The sequence below is a fragment of the Mytilus edulis genome, chromosome 11 (assembly GCF_963676685.1).
Source record: "Mytilus edulis chromosome 11, xbMytEdul2.2, whole genome shotgun sequence".
NCBI classification, from domain to species: domain Eukaryota; kingdom Metazoa; phylum Mollusca; class Bivalvia; order Mytilida; family Mytilidae; genus Mytilus; species Mytilus edulis.
The window spans coordinates 16,271,462-16,285,190 of NC_092354.1; the positions used below are offsets into that span (position 1 = coordinate 16,271,462).

The 13,729-nt window shown below is 31.8% G+C and overlaps 2 protein-coding genes across 2 annotated transcripts in view; both read right to left on the bottom strand.

The window, feature by feature from the left end:
• LOC139495227 (NADPH oxidase 5-like) overlaps positions 1-6,201 on the bottom strand; it is a 39,474-nt gene extending 33,273 nt beyond the window's left edge. The window contains exon 1 of the mRNA XM_071283471.1: positions 5,733-6,201. Within this exon, the coding sequence (XP_071139572.1) occupies positions 5,733-5,806 (74 nt within the window). The 5' untranslated portion in view covers positions 5,807-6,201. The remainder of the gene's footprint in view (positions 1-5,732) is intronic.
• A 2,852-nt stretch (positions 6,202-9,053) lies between these two features.
• Positions 9,054-12,688, bottom strand: LOC139495228 (uncharacterized). The gene is made up of 3 exons (XM_071283472.1): positions 12,503-12,688; positions 10,173-10,284; positions 9,054-9,503 (listed from the first exon to the last, which is right to left on the bottom strand). Exons 1-3 carry the CDS (start codon positions 12,549-12,551, stop codon positions 9,110-9,112), a joined length of 555 nt encoding a protein of 184 aa, XP_071139573.1. The 5' UTR covers positions 12,552-12,688; the 3' UTR covers positions 9,054-9,109.
• Between the last annotated feature and the right edge of the window lie 1,041 nt (positions 12,689-13,729).

Here is a 13,729-nt window from a genome sequence, read left to right on the forward strand (position 1 = left end):
ACTTTGAAATTGCAAAAATGAAAACGTTTGTGATCATGAAAGTTAATACAGTGAAACCTGTTAATACCGAACCTTTTCGGGACTTAAAATTTTGTTCGGTTTCAGCCGATGTTCGGTTTTATCAGGTTCATAACGCACATGATTTAATATGACGCTACTGAAGAACATGTTTAGTTTAGACAGGTTATGCAAGATTCGGTTTAGTCAGGTTTCACTGTACTCAGTGGTCTGCGCATTTGTCCTACGTTAGTTGCATGATATACCGCCATCTTTGATTGTACTATCGTAAATCACAATCAATCTAGTAATTTGCCGAAATCTGCAAATTTGTAAACAAATGTGCAATGTTATTGGTTAGACTGTTTATAAATGTGAAGAAAACTTGCTGATTTATTGCATTATTCAAAATATTTCAACAAATACCAAATACTTGTGTTTTAGAATCATTTTTTTTCAATTAAGTCATTAACTGAGATAACTCTTTTATCAAAATATTTATACAGAACTAATAAGAAATTTTTAATTTGTACTTGCACTAGCAAGAAAACAAAGTCTTTGACATCATCTTTTTCTTTTTCTTTTTCTTTTCTTAAAACATATGATACAACCTATCTTTATCTAGGCCTTTATTGTCCCCCTTAGTCAAAATAACAAAAATCTGTCATTAGGGTTCCTATGTAGTTTTTTTGCTATTTTTAATTGTTATGGGGGTTAAACCATGTGGAGATAATTTTTCACGGACACTGTCAACTTTAGAAGTCATGAACCCATTACCGGTATGGCTGATTTGCAGCAACCACTAAACAATTCTTATGGGTTCTGTAAAAAATTGAAGAGATTCGTAGGACAAACATTGACAAATAGACAAATGAAAAGAATTTTAATGACTTTATCTTATATCAAAATAGGCAACTCGTCATATTTTTCCAAAAGCTACCAGAATTTTTAGTTTTCCTTCACAACTCGCAGATATTAAACATAAAAAACTATTAGCAATTGTTATTTGCCATTACCAATATGCATGTGACGTTACAATCCTATTTTTTGTTATTTGTTTACATGTATTGCTGCATTTTCGTGTGTACTTATATCATTTTAGTGGATTGAGGAAAACTCACTTCATACAAAGACTACATAATATTTTTTAATCATTGGACATTTGAATTCGTGGGTCAACTGTAACCACGAAATTCAAGAAAATTGGTATCAAGTGAATAATAATAAATCCATAGTAACAGATAACTACGGGTACGTGTACTTACATACGCACGTATGATTATCCTATATATTGACAACCCTATTATTCAGTTATGTATATAGATGGTATGTCTTAGTAAAAAAATATTATACTCAAATGAAGGACTAATCTTGCTGGGAACTGTCTGTGTTTGTAACAGTTTTTCATTTGTGTTGTTCTCACGAAATGACCATTTTAAAAATCATTAAGTAAACCGATTGTTAAAGCCGTGTTTGAATCTCTTATCAGAAAACCGAAATAAACAAAGCGTTTAGACTGAATTCTAACTTTTTTGTCAAATGGATGAATAATAAAAAGAGAGTGACGTTTTTTATATATTTATATAGTATTCATGTAATTGCAGTAATTCCGAATATATTTATGGACCCATTTCCCATGTTATAACAGGAGATCTTAACATCGTTCAAGACCGAGAGTTAAAATCATTCCTCAGTAAAGGACCTACATATCGTCCCCCGTCAATTACTAGTATTAATTGGAATGAGTGTCGTAATATCATCCACGACTCACTCCATACTTACTGTATGAAATGGATAAAACGGGAAAAAGCTGACAAAAAATCTTTGGACTCTTTTTTTATTTCAGTAATGAAGATAGTTGATATACGTATTCAACATTTTAAAGAACATTTTACTATTAACAATAACCACAATAAACCTATTTCTCGTATCAAACATAAACTAAAAGAACTATCCAAGGAATTTGTTTTTGTCCCGGCCGATAAAGCTGCTAATAATATTATTATTGTTTGACGTAAATTTTACATTGAGGTTCTGAAAAAGGAAATCACCAATTCACCAACATTCCAACTGACTCCATTTTCAGAAAACGAAATCTGTAACAAACATAAACTTTTAGCCACCGCTTTACAAGCAGAGCCAAATACAATGAAAGTCCCAACTATGTATTGGCTTCCGAAGCTACACAAAACCCCTTACAAATATAGATTTATTTCGTCTTTAAGCCATTGTTCAACTACTAAATTGTCTATTCTTCTTACCAGCACACTTGGTACAATTAAAAACCTTATAATAAATTGTTCAAATAAGGCCTTCGAAAATAGTGGAATAAATTACTTTTGGAGTGTCAAGAACTCGTTGGAAGTACTTGATAAATTGCATGCTTATATTGGTGATTTTGAATCTGTTCAAAGTTTTGATTTTTCTACCCTGTATACCACATTGCCTCACATTCTCATTAAGAAAAAATTCACACACCTAATTAAATGGGCATTCAAAAAATCAGAATGTGAATATATATGTTCAAACTCTTTTAGGTCATTTTTTAGTAGCAATAAACAAAAAAACTATGTTAATTGGACATGCTTTGATACTATATATGCCCTTGAATTTTTACTAGATAACATTTTTGTTCGCTTTGGGGATTCCGTATATCGTCAGATTATCGGAATTCCAATGGGGACTAACTGTGCACCACTTATTGCGGACCTCTTTTTGTATTGTTATGAGTTACAATTTATGACAAAAATAAGCAAAGACCCATCAAAACAACATCTGATAAACAAATTTAATAATACTTTTAGATATTTGGATGATATTTTGGCTCTCAATAATGACGACTTCAGTATGTATATTAATGAAATTTATCCTGCTGAACTTACTTTAAATAAAGCTAATACTAACAATGACCACTGATCTTTCCTCGATCTTGATATCTTTATCACTAACGGAAAGCTGAATACTAAAATTTATGATAAAAGGGATGATTTTTCATTTCCTATCGTTAATTATCCGTTTTTAGATGGTGACGTTCCCTTGTCACCATCTTACGGTGTTTATATATCTCAACTTGTACGATTCGCTCGTGTATGTAACAATGTTTTAGATTTTAACGAGAGAAATTTATGTATTACTGAAAAATTATTACACCAGGGTTTTCGATATCACAAACTAGTCAAAACATTTACTAAATTTTATCATCGTTATAAAGACATCATTCGTAAATATAGCTCAACATGCAGACTTCTTATACGTTCGGGTATTTCACATCCAATTTTTTATGGAAATATTCTTTATAAAGCACAAAGGTGTCAGTATTCACCTCAGAAACTTACAAAACCTTTGAATAGACTTATTAAGAAGGGATATAATTACGATACTGTTGTCAAGTCATTAAAGATTGCATATTTTGGCGTTAATATTGAGTCACTGATAAGGTCTTTGCGTCGGAACTAAACACATTTATTCTAAAAACAGTTGTTGGCATGACACGGGTTATGTTCTTCTCATATATGTTATGATGGTATGATACAAAACCCCTAACGGGAAGAATTGTGCCTGATGTTCATATGATGAAATCATAATCTTTCAGTCAGTTTAATTGAAGTCTGGAGCTGGCATGTCAGTTAACTGCTAGTAGTCTGTTGTTATTTATGTATTATTGTCATTTTGTTTATTTTCTTTGGTTACATCTTCTGACATCAGACTCGGACTTCTCTTGAACTGAATTTTAATGTGCGTATTGTTATGCGTTTACTTTTCTACATTGGTTAGAGGTATAGGGGGAGGGTTGAGATCTCACAAACATGTTTAACCCCGCCGCATTTTTGCGCCCGTCCCAAGTCAGGAGCCTCTGGCCTTTGTTATTCTTGTATTATTTTAATTTTAGTTTCTTGTGTACAATTTGGAAATTAGTATGGCGTTCATTATCACTGAACTAGTATATATTTGTTTAGGGGCCAGCTGAAGGACGCCTCCGGGTGCGGGAATTTCTCGCTACATTGAAGACCTGTTGGTGACCTTCTGCTGTTGTTTTTTTATTTGGTCGGGTTGTTGTCTTTTTGACACATTCCCCATTTCCATTCTCAATTTTATGTTTAACATATCGGTAATAAGCTGTAGAAGAAATGCAAATGTGTCATATGTTAAGGTTCGTACTGTATTGAGTTTCTTTGAAGTTCTGTATTTTTGTTATTTAATTTTGGCAACATTGTTCCTTATTACTGCAAAACCTGTTTAAACGGAACCTCTTCGGGACTTCCGATTTTTTCCGGTTTCAGCCGATGTTCGTTCTTATCAGGTTCATAACGCACATAATTTGATATGACGGTACTTAAGAACATGTTTGGTTAAGAAAGGTTTTCGGTTTATGCAGAATTGGTTTAGTCAGGTTTTCCTGTAAAATTGAGGAAGGAAATGGAGAAGTTATCAAAGAGACAACAATCTGCAACTTTTGACTGTTCAACGAAGCGAGAAAATCCAGGAGGTGGGCTTCAACTGACCCCTAAACAAAGTTGTGTACTAGCGAAAATGGATGTCATACTAAACCCCAAAACATATGAATGAACTAAAATTAAACAACATGCAATAAAAATGCAGCGGAGTTCAACATGTTCAACGTGTTCAGTGAACCATCCCCTTGATGTCAAAGCAATGTAGAAAAGCAATTGCACAGCAATACACACAGTAACATACAGTTGAAAAGTAGTCCGAGTCCAGTGTCAAAATAGGTAACAAAAGAAACTAAGCACAAATTTAATGATACATAAATTAACAAATTACTTCTAGTAATCCCTGAAATTCTAGCTCCTGACTTCAATTAAATCAATTGATAAGATATGTCCGTCATCATATAATCATATCTACGATTATGACAGACTTGGTGTGTACTATAAGATATTTACAATTTCTTTTAAGTTCTTAGTAAGTATGATTTTTTACGTATATGTATTTCATTTAATCATACGTATTACTGTTGATATGATCAATACAATTCAAATAAACTCATGAGAAACACATAATACAAGTTAACATATTTTCTCAAAAGTACAAATGAAAAATATCTAAAAACTACCTTTAATACTATATCTTCAAATTATTTAGATTTCCGTTTATGTAATATTAAAATATTTATGTTTATTAATGAATAGAAAATTGTTCGAACAATATATTCTTAATTACATTTTCAAATATGTCAGTTTTTCTATTGAAGTCTGTGGTTTTTCATCGATCACTCCTGCTTCCTCCACTTATAAAACTGGCCGCCACGAAATAGCATAAATGTGGTGCTAAAAAGTGGCGTTAAAACACCAACAATCAATCGATCAAATATTTTCAGGGTAATTTCTCATTATCATTTGCTATATTTATTTTGAAAGATCCTTTTTCAAACCATATATACAAATATTGGAAAAAAGGCTAAAACAATTAAATAATTCATAAGAAAGAATATGACAGTACGAAAGAAGAAAAAGATGAGAGAGTTGTATGATATTTTAATAAATTATGAAGAGAAATCAAATTCAAACGAGTTTTTGACAAGTACTAAATAGGTATACAATATAAAGAATATATAGAAAATTCACATATATACTTAAAAGTATTTAGACATAATAGATAGTCCGAATATCTTCTCCAACTATAATTTAGGACCCAAAATGCAGTTTTTTATCTCATGTATCACATACAAATATCTATGTAAACGTAAAGATACAAAAAAATATACGAATAATTACCTTTCAACTTGTACCGTAACACCGTCTGATTTTTCCTCAATTTTCATAATTTTGTCTTTCAAATATTTGTTCATAATGTGAATTAAAACGTTCAGAATTTGTAATATTTGATTATTAATACAGAATTTTATCTTCTCTCATTTCACAGACGATTAATTTTATTTTGTAATTTTCCACGCATGCGTGTCTATTTAAATTACAATATGTGCCACTACAAATACCGATCAGTAGGGCAGAACCTACCCATTAGATGATTTGTTAATTTGTTGAATATTCAAATATTCAAAAATATTCGAATATTCATGAATATTAAAGAATCATTTTCTCTTAATAGTAAGCAAAACACCTTTAATGAATACTATACGTCTGATTCATACTATTTCATATTTTAAATAACAAAATATATACATAGTCAAAGACTTTTGTTATCGGAAACTTTTTTTTTAACTAGAATAACTCTTATGTTGGTACATAACACTAAAGGGAGATAACTCTGTTATAATAAGATGAACGTTATAATCAGGTACTATTGTTAAGGTAATGTAAAGCTTCTAAATGATCAAAACTAGTGTTTTTAAAGTGTTTTTTTGATGTTTGTCTAAGGGTCAAAGCTAACATTTTGTGAAAATTTAAAGAAAATAAAGGATGTACTTAGTTGAGGCTGTGGAATAACTGTCAAATGTTCGAACTCCTTTGTGTTTTTCCATACGATACAAGGTAAAATAGATTGCCCCATTAAAACCCATTTATCTTTTAATATCATAAAAGGTCATTTGACAAAGTTTAGGCAGATTCTTGATTGTCTTTCCTGTTTGACACCCAAATTGTACTAATGCAAATTTAAGGTAAAAGTCCGAGTCAGCCTTTTCCCGCCATATCTTATAAATCAAATATCTCGAAAAAGATCTCCATGACCTATCAATATTTTAGCTTTTTTTTATCCTTAACTAAAACTCTTCCAGCTGAAAGTATCAATTTTGAATTCTTGATTTATTTAATTTTACCGTAGACCACTCAAGTACGGGTGCCACATGTGGAGCAGGATCTGCTTACCCCTCCGGAGCACTTGAAATCACCCCGGTTTTTGAAATGACTGAAAATTACTTAATATTTTATTATTAAGTCTTGGAATGTGGTACCAAACACCTTGACTTGGCTCGTTTAATGCTCATGTTATTACAAACACGGTTAATAATCTAGCTCGGTTTGTCACGTTCATGTAAAAGGGAAGAGGATTGCAGTTACGACGTAAGAAGCATGTTCGATATCATCTCTGAAACGGCTATTCCATAACGGTCAACAAAATCGTGATGGCGTTCATAAAATATTTAAAGGGATGTTTTCAACTTCACCATCTGGAACCTTTCGCTTAATAGCTTCCTTGTGAGCAGCAACCCTTTATCAAGGAAATCATCATAGAAAATACAAGCGCGGGAATATCGTATGAATTGGAAGATGTATATCAGTCGGCAATGTATATACTCTGTATGGAGGAGCTGCTAGAATTTTGCTACATAGAAATGGAAAGTTAACAATTGAAAAGTAAGTATACCGTTGGTTAAAACAGTCAACATAATTCATGTGTTATAATCGCAATCACTAAAAAACAGACAAGTGTATAACAAAGAAAAAACATAAATGCATATAAACAAAGCAAAGAAAATAATAAAATAACAAAATACAAAAAAATATCAAAGAACAATAACACAATTTCGTGATGTATCAGTACAAAGCCACGTCATATGTAACAAAAAATGTCGTGCTTACATGTAGCATTGCAATCCCAAGATAAGTAGAAACGTAACTCTAAAAAAATACTGTATGCCTTTTTGTATTCAGATTATCCTGTCACATAAGTTTGTCATTGAGTGGTATTTTCAACATTGCCATATAAGCGGAATGTTTGAGTAGCCATAAAACCAGGTTCAACCTGAACCAAATGTTGAATATAGCAGTTGTTTTTTATTTGTGTTACATTTGGCGTTTGTTTTTGTAGCAGTTCAGTTTTTCTGTTGTTCAAATGTTTGTCTTTCATACAGGGTGATGTGTTTCCGTTGGTTTTGGTTTGTAACTCAGATTTAATTTCGTTTAATTGATTTTTGACTATTTAAAAGCAGTATGTTACTGTTGCTTTATCAATCCAGTGGAAGTTGTTAGTTGCTGTACTATCAAACTTTATTTTCGTTTTAGCACGTTGTGAGATGTTAACAATATTGTCATAGTTATTGTATGTTTTCACATTTTAATCGATTTGTTGTGATCTGAGCGTCACTGATGAGTCTTATGTAGACGAAACGCGTCTGACGTTTAAAATTATAATCCTGGTACCTTTGATAACTTTTTACACCACTGGGTCTATGCCACTGCTTGTGGACGTTTCGTCCACGAGGCTATCACCAGTCAAGTATTCAGCACTTCAATGTTGACATGAATATCAATTGTAAGGTCATGTTCATGAATTTCCTGTTACCACTGGCAAACTTAGAATTTTCCAAAAAGCTAAGGTTTTTTTTTATCCGAGGAAAAGATTACCCCAGCCGTTTTGGACAGATTTTTGGGGAATTTGGTGTCTTCAATGCTCTTCAGCTTTGTACTTGTTTGGCTTGATAACTATTTTGATCTGAGCGTCACTGTTTAGTGTTATGTAGATGAAACGCGCGTCTGACGTATCAAACGATAACTATTTTCCTGTTTAACTAGTTAATTATTATCTATATTTAAAGTTTGCATTTTAATGTTTACATTTTTGTTCTACAAATTGTCTGTGTGAAGAAAGATAACTCTGTTTGCCTAACGTTTACATAATTGTTTTAGATATTGTTTGTAAGACGAAAAATAATATTTTTTTTCCAGCTGAAACTCGTGTTCTGGTAAAAGAAAGATAACTCAATGTTTACCATATAAGAATACAACATTTAATACTTTATACATCTAATCTATTAAACTTACTGAAGTATTAAATATTTCTTTTGTATAATTTTGCTGCTGTACTTCGTAAATTATTCAATAAAATTGAGAACGGAAATTGGAAATGTGTCAACATGGTCAAAGAGACCAACACTCAAGCATAAAACCGAAGGCCACCAATGGGTCTTCAATGCAGCGAGAAACTTCCACATCCAGAGGAGTTCTTCAGCTGGCCCCTAAATAACTGTTTTTAAACATCCCGGCAATAACCCCACAAGACGAAGTCGAGAGAATAAAAGTTTAGCTTTATCGCTTCTCCATGCATCTTTTGTTATATTACATGAAATGTTAACAGGTAAAACAGTAATGACATTTTTAAAAAGAATTAATTGAAAATAAAGAATAATAGGTTAATTTATGGACATACAGTTTATAAAAGCATTTTAGCTGACGTTTTAAATTGTGGTTGCTCAACTTAAGTCATCAAGGTCGGTGACTTCATAAACTGTTTCACGATTCTGATCCCAAGATCGATTTGAATCGACTTCACCATGTATTTCTATTGTTTTACCAGTTAATCGATTCGGAATGTTTCCAGTGTACATTAATTGATTACGAATATCGCCAGTGATTCGCCTGGTCGATATCTGGCTATGAATATCGTCATTGGTCGAACGCGTATTCGTAATATCACTTGTGGTCGATGATCGAACTTCTAGATATTGATGGTTTTCACTTAGATTGTCTTCATTTTGTTGATCTTGATTGTAAATATGACTGTCTCTTTTCGCTTCTGGGGTCTCGTAAGTTTCTTGTTTATCCTCGGTCGATATCATTCGTCGAATAGAAGCTATAATATCTGTACTGTAAAATTTGAATGTTTATAAAAGAGACATTGAGAATTTAATATATATATTTATACAATGGAACGACACGATCTGCTTACTACATGCACTTGTATGTGTACATACTTAATTAAATGTATAAATATATAGAAAAAGACATACTTTTGTTAAACGGAACGATTTTTCATGTTTTCAAAATATTTATGCAGCGATCAGAAAAATTAAAACTTTGAAGAAAAAAACGACGAAAACAAAACCTATATAAGCCTAGAAAATCAACATGCAGCTAAAAAGAAAAATATACGGACTCAAACAATGGGCAAAACTCATAAATTATGGGCAACAAATAATGACAAATAAATCTCTTAACATTTCCCATATCATTATTCCTGCATCGTTTTGAGTGAAGCAAATATTACATTGAGTTTAAAATAGCATCAGTTCTATATTTTGACAATGTGTATCAATCGACAAGTATAACTCTTTAAATATACCTCTCGCCAGAAGTGTCATCGTCCGTATTAAATTATGTGCAGCGACAACCACTAGAACATTTTAAAATTCATAAAAAGCACTTCTCATACAAACGACTTATTGAAACTACATCGCTGTTTTTCGGTAATGTTTAATCAGGTGATGAACTTCCAATGTGTTTTTTTTTAACTTCTTGTAAAGTATTCGTACTTACTTTGTTTTAACATAGATGTATACAATGATTACAAATATAGTCAGGGTAGCAATTCCAGCTACTGAACCCCAGAGGATAATAAAAATGTCAACTCCATCGTATACTGTGACGCCTGTAAGGAACATTAATTTGTATAAGTTATGTACTATATTCAAATAACATTTCAGTTTAGGGTGAAGGTAAGCTTCTGTAAAAATGTGTAAACACGCAGTATTTGTTTGCATCAGTCCTAAATCAATAACCTTGTGTTCAGTGGTTGTCGTTTGTTGATATTATTGTGTTTTGTTTTAATATTGATAAGAGTGTTGGTTTTCCTGTTTAAATTGGTTTGTTTAAACATATTTGTTTATAGTGGATTGGGAAATAAGTTTTGTAACTTATATTAATCCATTTCCACTTTGCGGGTGCGAGTGCTGCCTTGTAGCGGCATTATCCTGCTCTTTTTCGAAATCTACAAGGGTGTCTGTAACGTGCAAGAGATATTGCTCTCTCTTAACACGGGTCAGCCATTTATCGTCCCCTTCCGACGGACTATCATCGTTTCCTCGAGACCATACTCGCAAATGGTGTCAAGGGAGAGCCGAAAAATGGTTAAAACTATAGTCATTGTTGGGACATGTACAGCTTGCTGTTCGATGTGAGCCAGTTTTTTGTGTTAAAGCCTTTAAATTACTTTGACCTATAATTGTTATCTTTATAGACCTTTTGACTAGAATGGAGATTTGTCTCATTGGCACTCAAGCCACATCTTCTTATTACTGTATAATGCACCATACGATAACTTAGATCAATCTTTATATTTCAAGGCAGAGATCCATCAAAATGCGATTTGCTATGTATATGTAATGTACAACCATCTTTTTCGTCTTCATTTTAATTATATGTATTTGTAGTTCTGCAGCCGCTGAGCCAAAAAAGATAATAAAATGACGCCTGTAATTGAAATTTAAGGTGTTTACGATATGTACTTCTTGTGTTATTGTTATCATATGCCACAATAAAGATTTCAATTGAAATAAAAAAAAACACAAAATAGTTTAAATCTTTCCGCATTTTATTTGAATGTTCGATTGTTTACTATAAACAACAACCCGCCTTCTTCCTGATCTTAATACGTTAATTATAATGCAGATTGAGGAAGTATGACGAGACACGACACATTGTGTTGTTAAATTGTACACGTTATACTATTATGTAAATATAAATCCAACAATTTAAAGATTGTCTCTTCTTTATAAAATTTTAACCTCAATGATTTTATTTTAGCGTTGTTGGCTGTATGTATAAAAAAGGCAAGAGTAGTATACCGCTGTTCGAAAGTCATCAATCGATTGAGAAAAAAACAAATCCGGGTAACAAACTAAAACTTAGGAGAACTACGACACAACAGAAATACAAAAGTAAAATGTAACACTAACAGAAACGAACTATAATATAATATAACTATGGCCTTTTTTCTGACTTTGAACAGGACATTTAAAAAAATGGTGGGTTGAACCTGGTTTTGTGGCTAGCCAAACCTCGCGCTTTTATTTATGTTATATGTTTGCGATCGATCTTATTTTTACTTTAAGCATACGCAAAGAAAATAAATCTTCATTAAGTAAATAAATCGTGACACAACTTTATTTTAAATTCTGAATACACTATTTTCACATTTGTGACTATTTTCTTATGACCGTTGGTGAATGTTGTAATAAAAGAGGGACGAAAGATACCAAAGGGACAGTCAAACTCATAAATCTAAAACAAACTGACAACGCCATGGCTAAAAATGAAAAAAACAAACAGAAAAACAATAGTACACATGACACAACATAGAAAACTAAAGAATAAACAACACGAACCCCACCAAAGACTAGGGGTGATCTCAGGTGCTCCGGAAGGGTAAGCAGATCCTGCTCCACATAATAATAACTCATTGTAATAACATGAGCAAAAAGACGCGCGTGTTGAGCAGGATGAACATTTCTAGATCAAATTGCACAGCACCATTATTTTTTTGGCATTTGACAAATTTAGACTAACATGACTAATAGGCGCCAGTCAATTGTCAAAATTTGGTCTTCTTTTCTTTTATTTATTCAATTTTAAAGTGGATGATAACATACGGCAGTTCATCGATAATGGCTAAAATTCTGTGATTTGTATTCATTATGCTTTTAACAGATTCACAGTACTGAACTGTTGATCAAAAAATTTCAATAACAAAAAAGTATTATGTCATAACCGAGGATGAGAAGAATAAAAAAAATTCAAAGTGTAAATTTTCAAGCTGTACAAACAAAAAATATTAAGTTATAGTATTTTTCTTTTAAGTTAATACATACCTAGCACTGGTGCTAAAATCACTAATGATATAAAAGATCGCAGTAACATTTTGTCAAATTTTGTTTAAGTAAAACGTAGAAAATAATGATTTTTGTCAAAACATATTTGAGGAAGTAACTAATGACCTAATTCCTTTGTCCACAAACAATTCACATGCTTGTATTTACATTTCTTATTATTTGAATAGATTATTTTATTTTTCATTGCAGCGAGATTTTCTTAAACATTAAAAAGCCATTGTGTTTTTTTAAATGTCATCTTCACAAAATAACCATAATCAATTTGGCATTTAAACTGAATGTATAATTATCATGTATCTAAACCATGTTATTGTAATACAAATCTTTACCTGCTTTCTTCTTCGCTTGCTTATGTATATAATTCGTTTACAATATAGACAAATAGGTGGGATATCTATATGCATCGCTCGCAAAGATATGTTTAATTCATAATGAGAAACCCCCCTCCCCCCAAAAAAATCAATAAATAATAAAAGATTAATGTAAGAAAACGAAAAATACCAATATAAAGTTCACTTTAACGACTTTCATTACTTAACATTCATACCAATGTTTTTTAAGAGTTATTTTAGGCTGATTTGAACAACATCTCAACACGGATATTGTGAGTTCAAATCCCGCCCGTGCGTTTAACATCAATTGTAATAGTAGACAAGGATTGGCATATTTTGTTGCCGAAGGGACTGTTCTTTTTGGGCACTCTTATTTTCTCTTCGTATAAAAACGTGCCTTCATGATATAGCCACGAAAGTCAATAGTGCTAAATTTGGGGATAAACATCAAACAATTAATACATCAATACATAAAAGGTTATTGGTTACGAAATGTTTAATTCAGATTTAGATGTAATCGACATGTACTTTATAAATAATTTAAGAATATGTACGAAACAATCAAGAGAGGTTACAAAAGTTACAAGCCAGGAGTACAAACACAAGTATTTATATTGTTTTATAAAAGAACAAGGCTTCTTCAGAACTGTTTTTGTTTTAACTTGACATAAGTTCAGAGAATTTAACTGTTTTTGACGTTTTGTCAAATATGCAGTTCAAAACGCTTTTTGTCTTTGATGGAAAAAATTGCATTCAAACATATAATGATATTCGTCACCAATCTGTCGATTGTTACATAGACTGCAAAAGCGGTCTTCTCTGATCATATTTTGAATGTTTCCTGTCGAAATCGGCAACTTAATATAAGTCGTTC

Excerpts from the sequence above, each read along its gene's own strand:
- LOC139495228 (XM_071283472.1), bottom strand. The coding sequence starts at position 12,551 with ATGTTACTGCGATCTTTTATATCATTAGTGATTTTAGCACCAGTGCTA. Across the intron at positions 10,285-12,502 it reads GATTTTAGCACCAGTGCTAG|GCGTCACAGTATACGATGGA; the intron begins GTATGTATTAAC and ends TGTTCCTTACAG. Across the intron at positions 9,504-10,172 it reads TACATCTATGTTAAAACAAA|TACAGATATTATAGCTTCTA; the intron begins GTAAGTACGAAT and ends CAAATTTTACAG.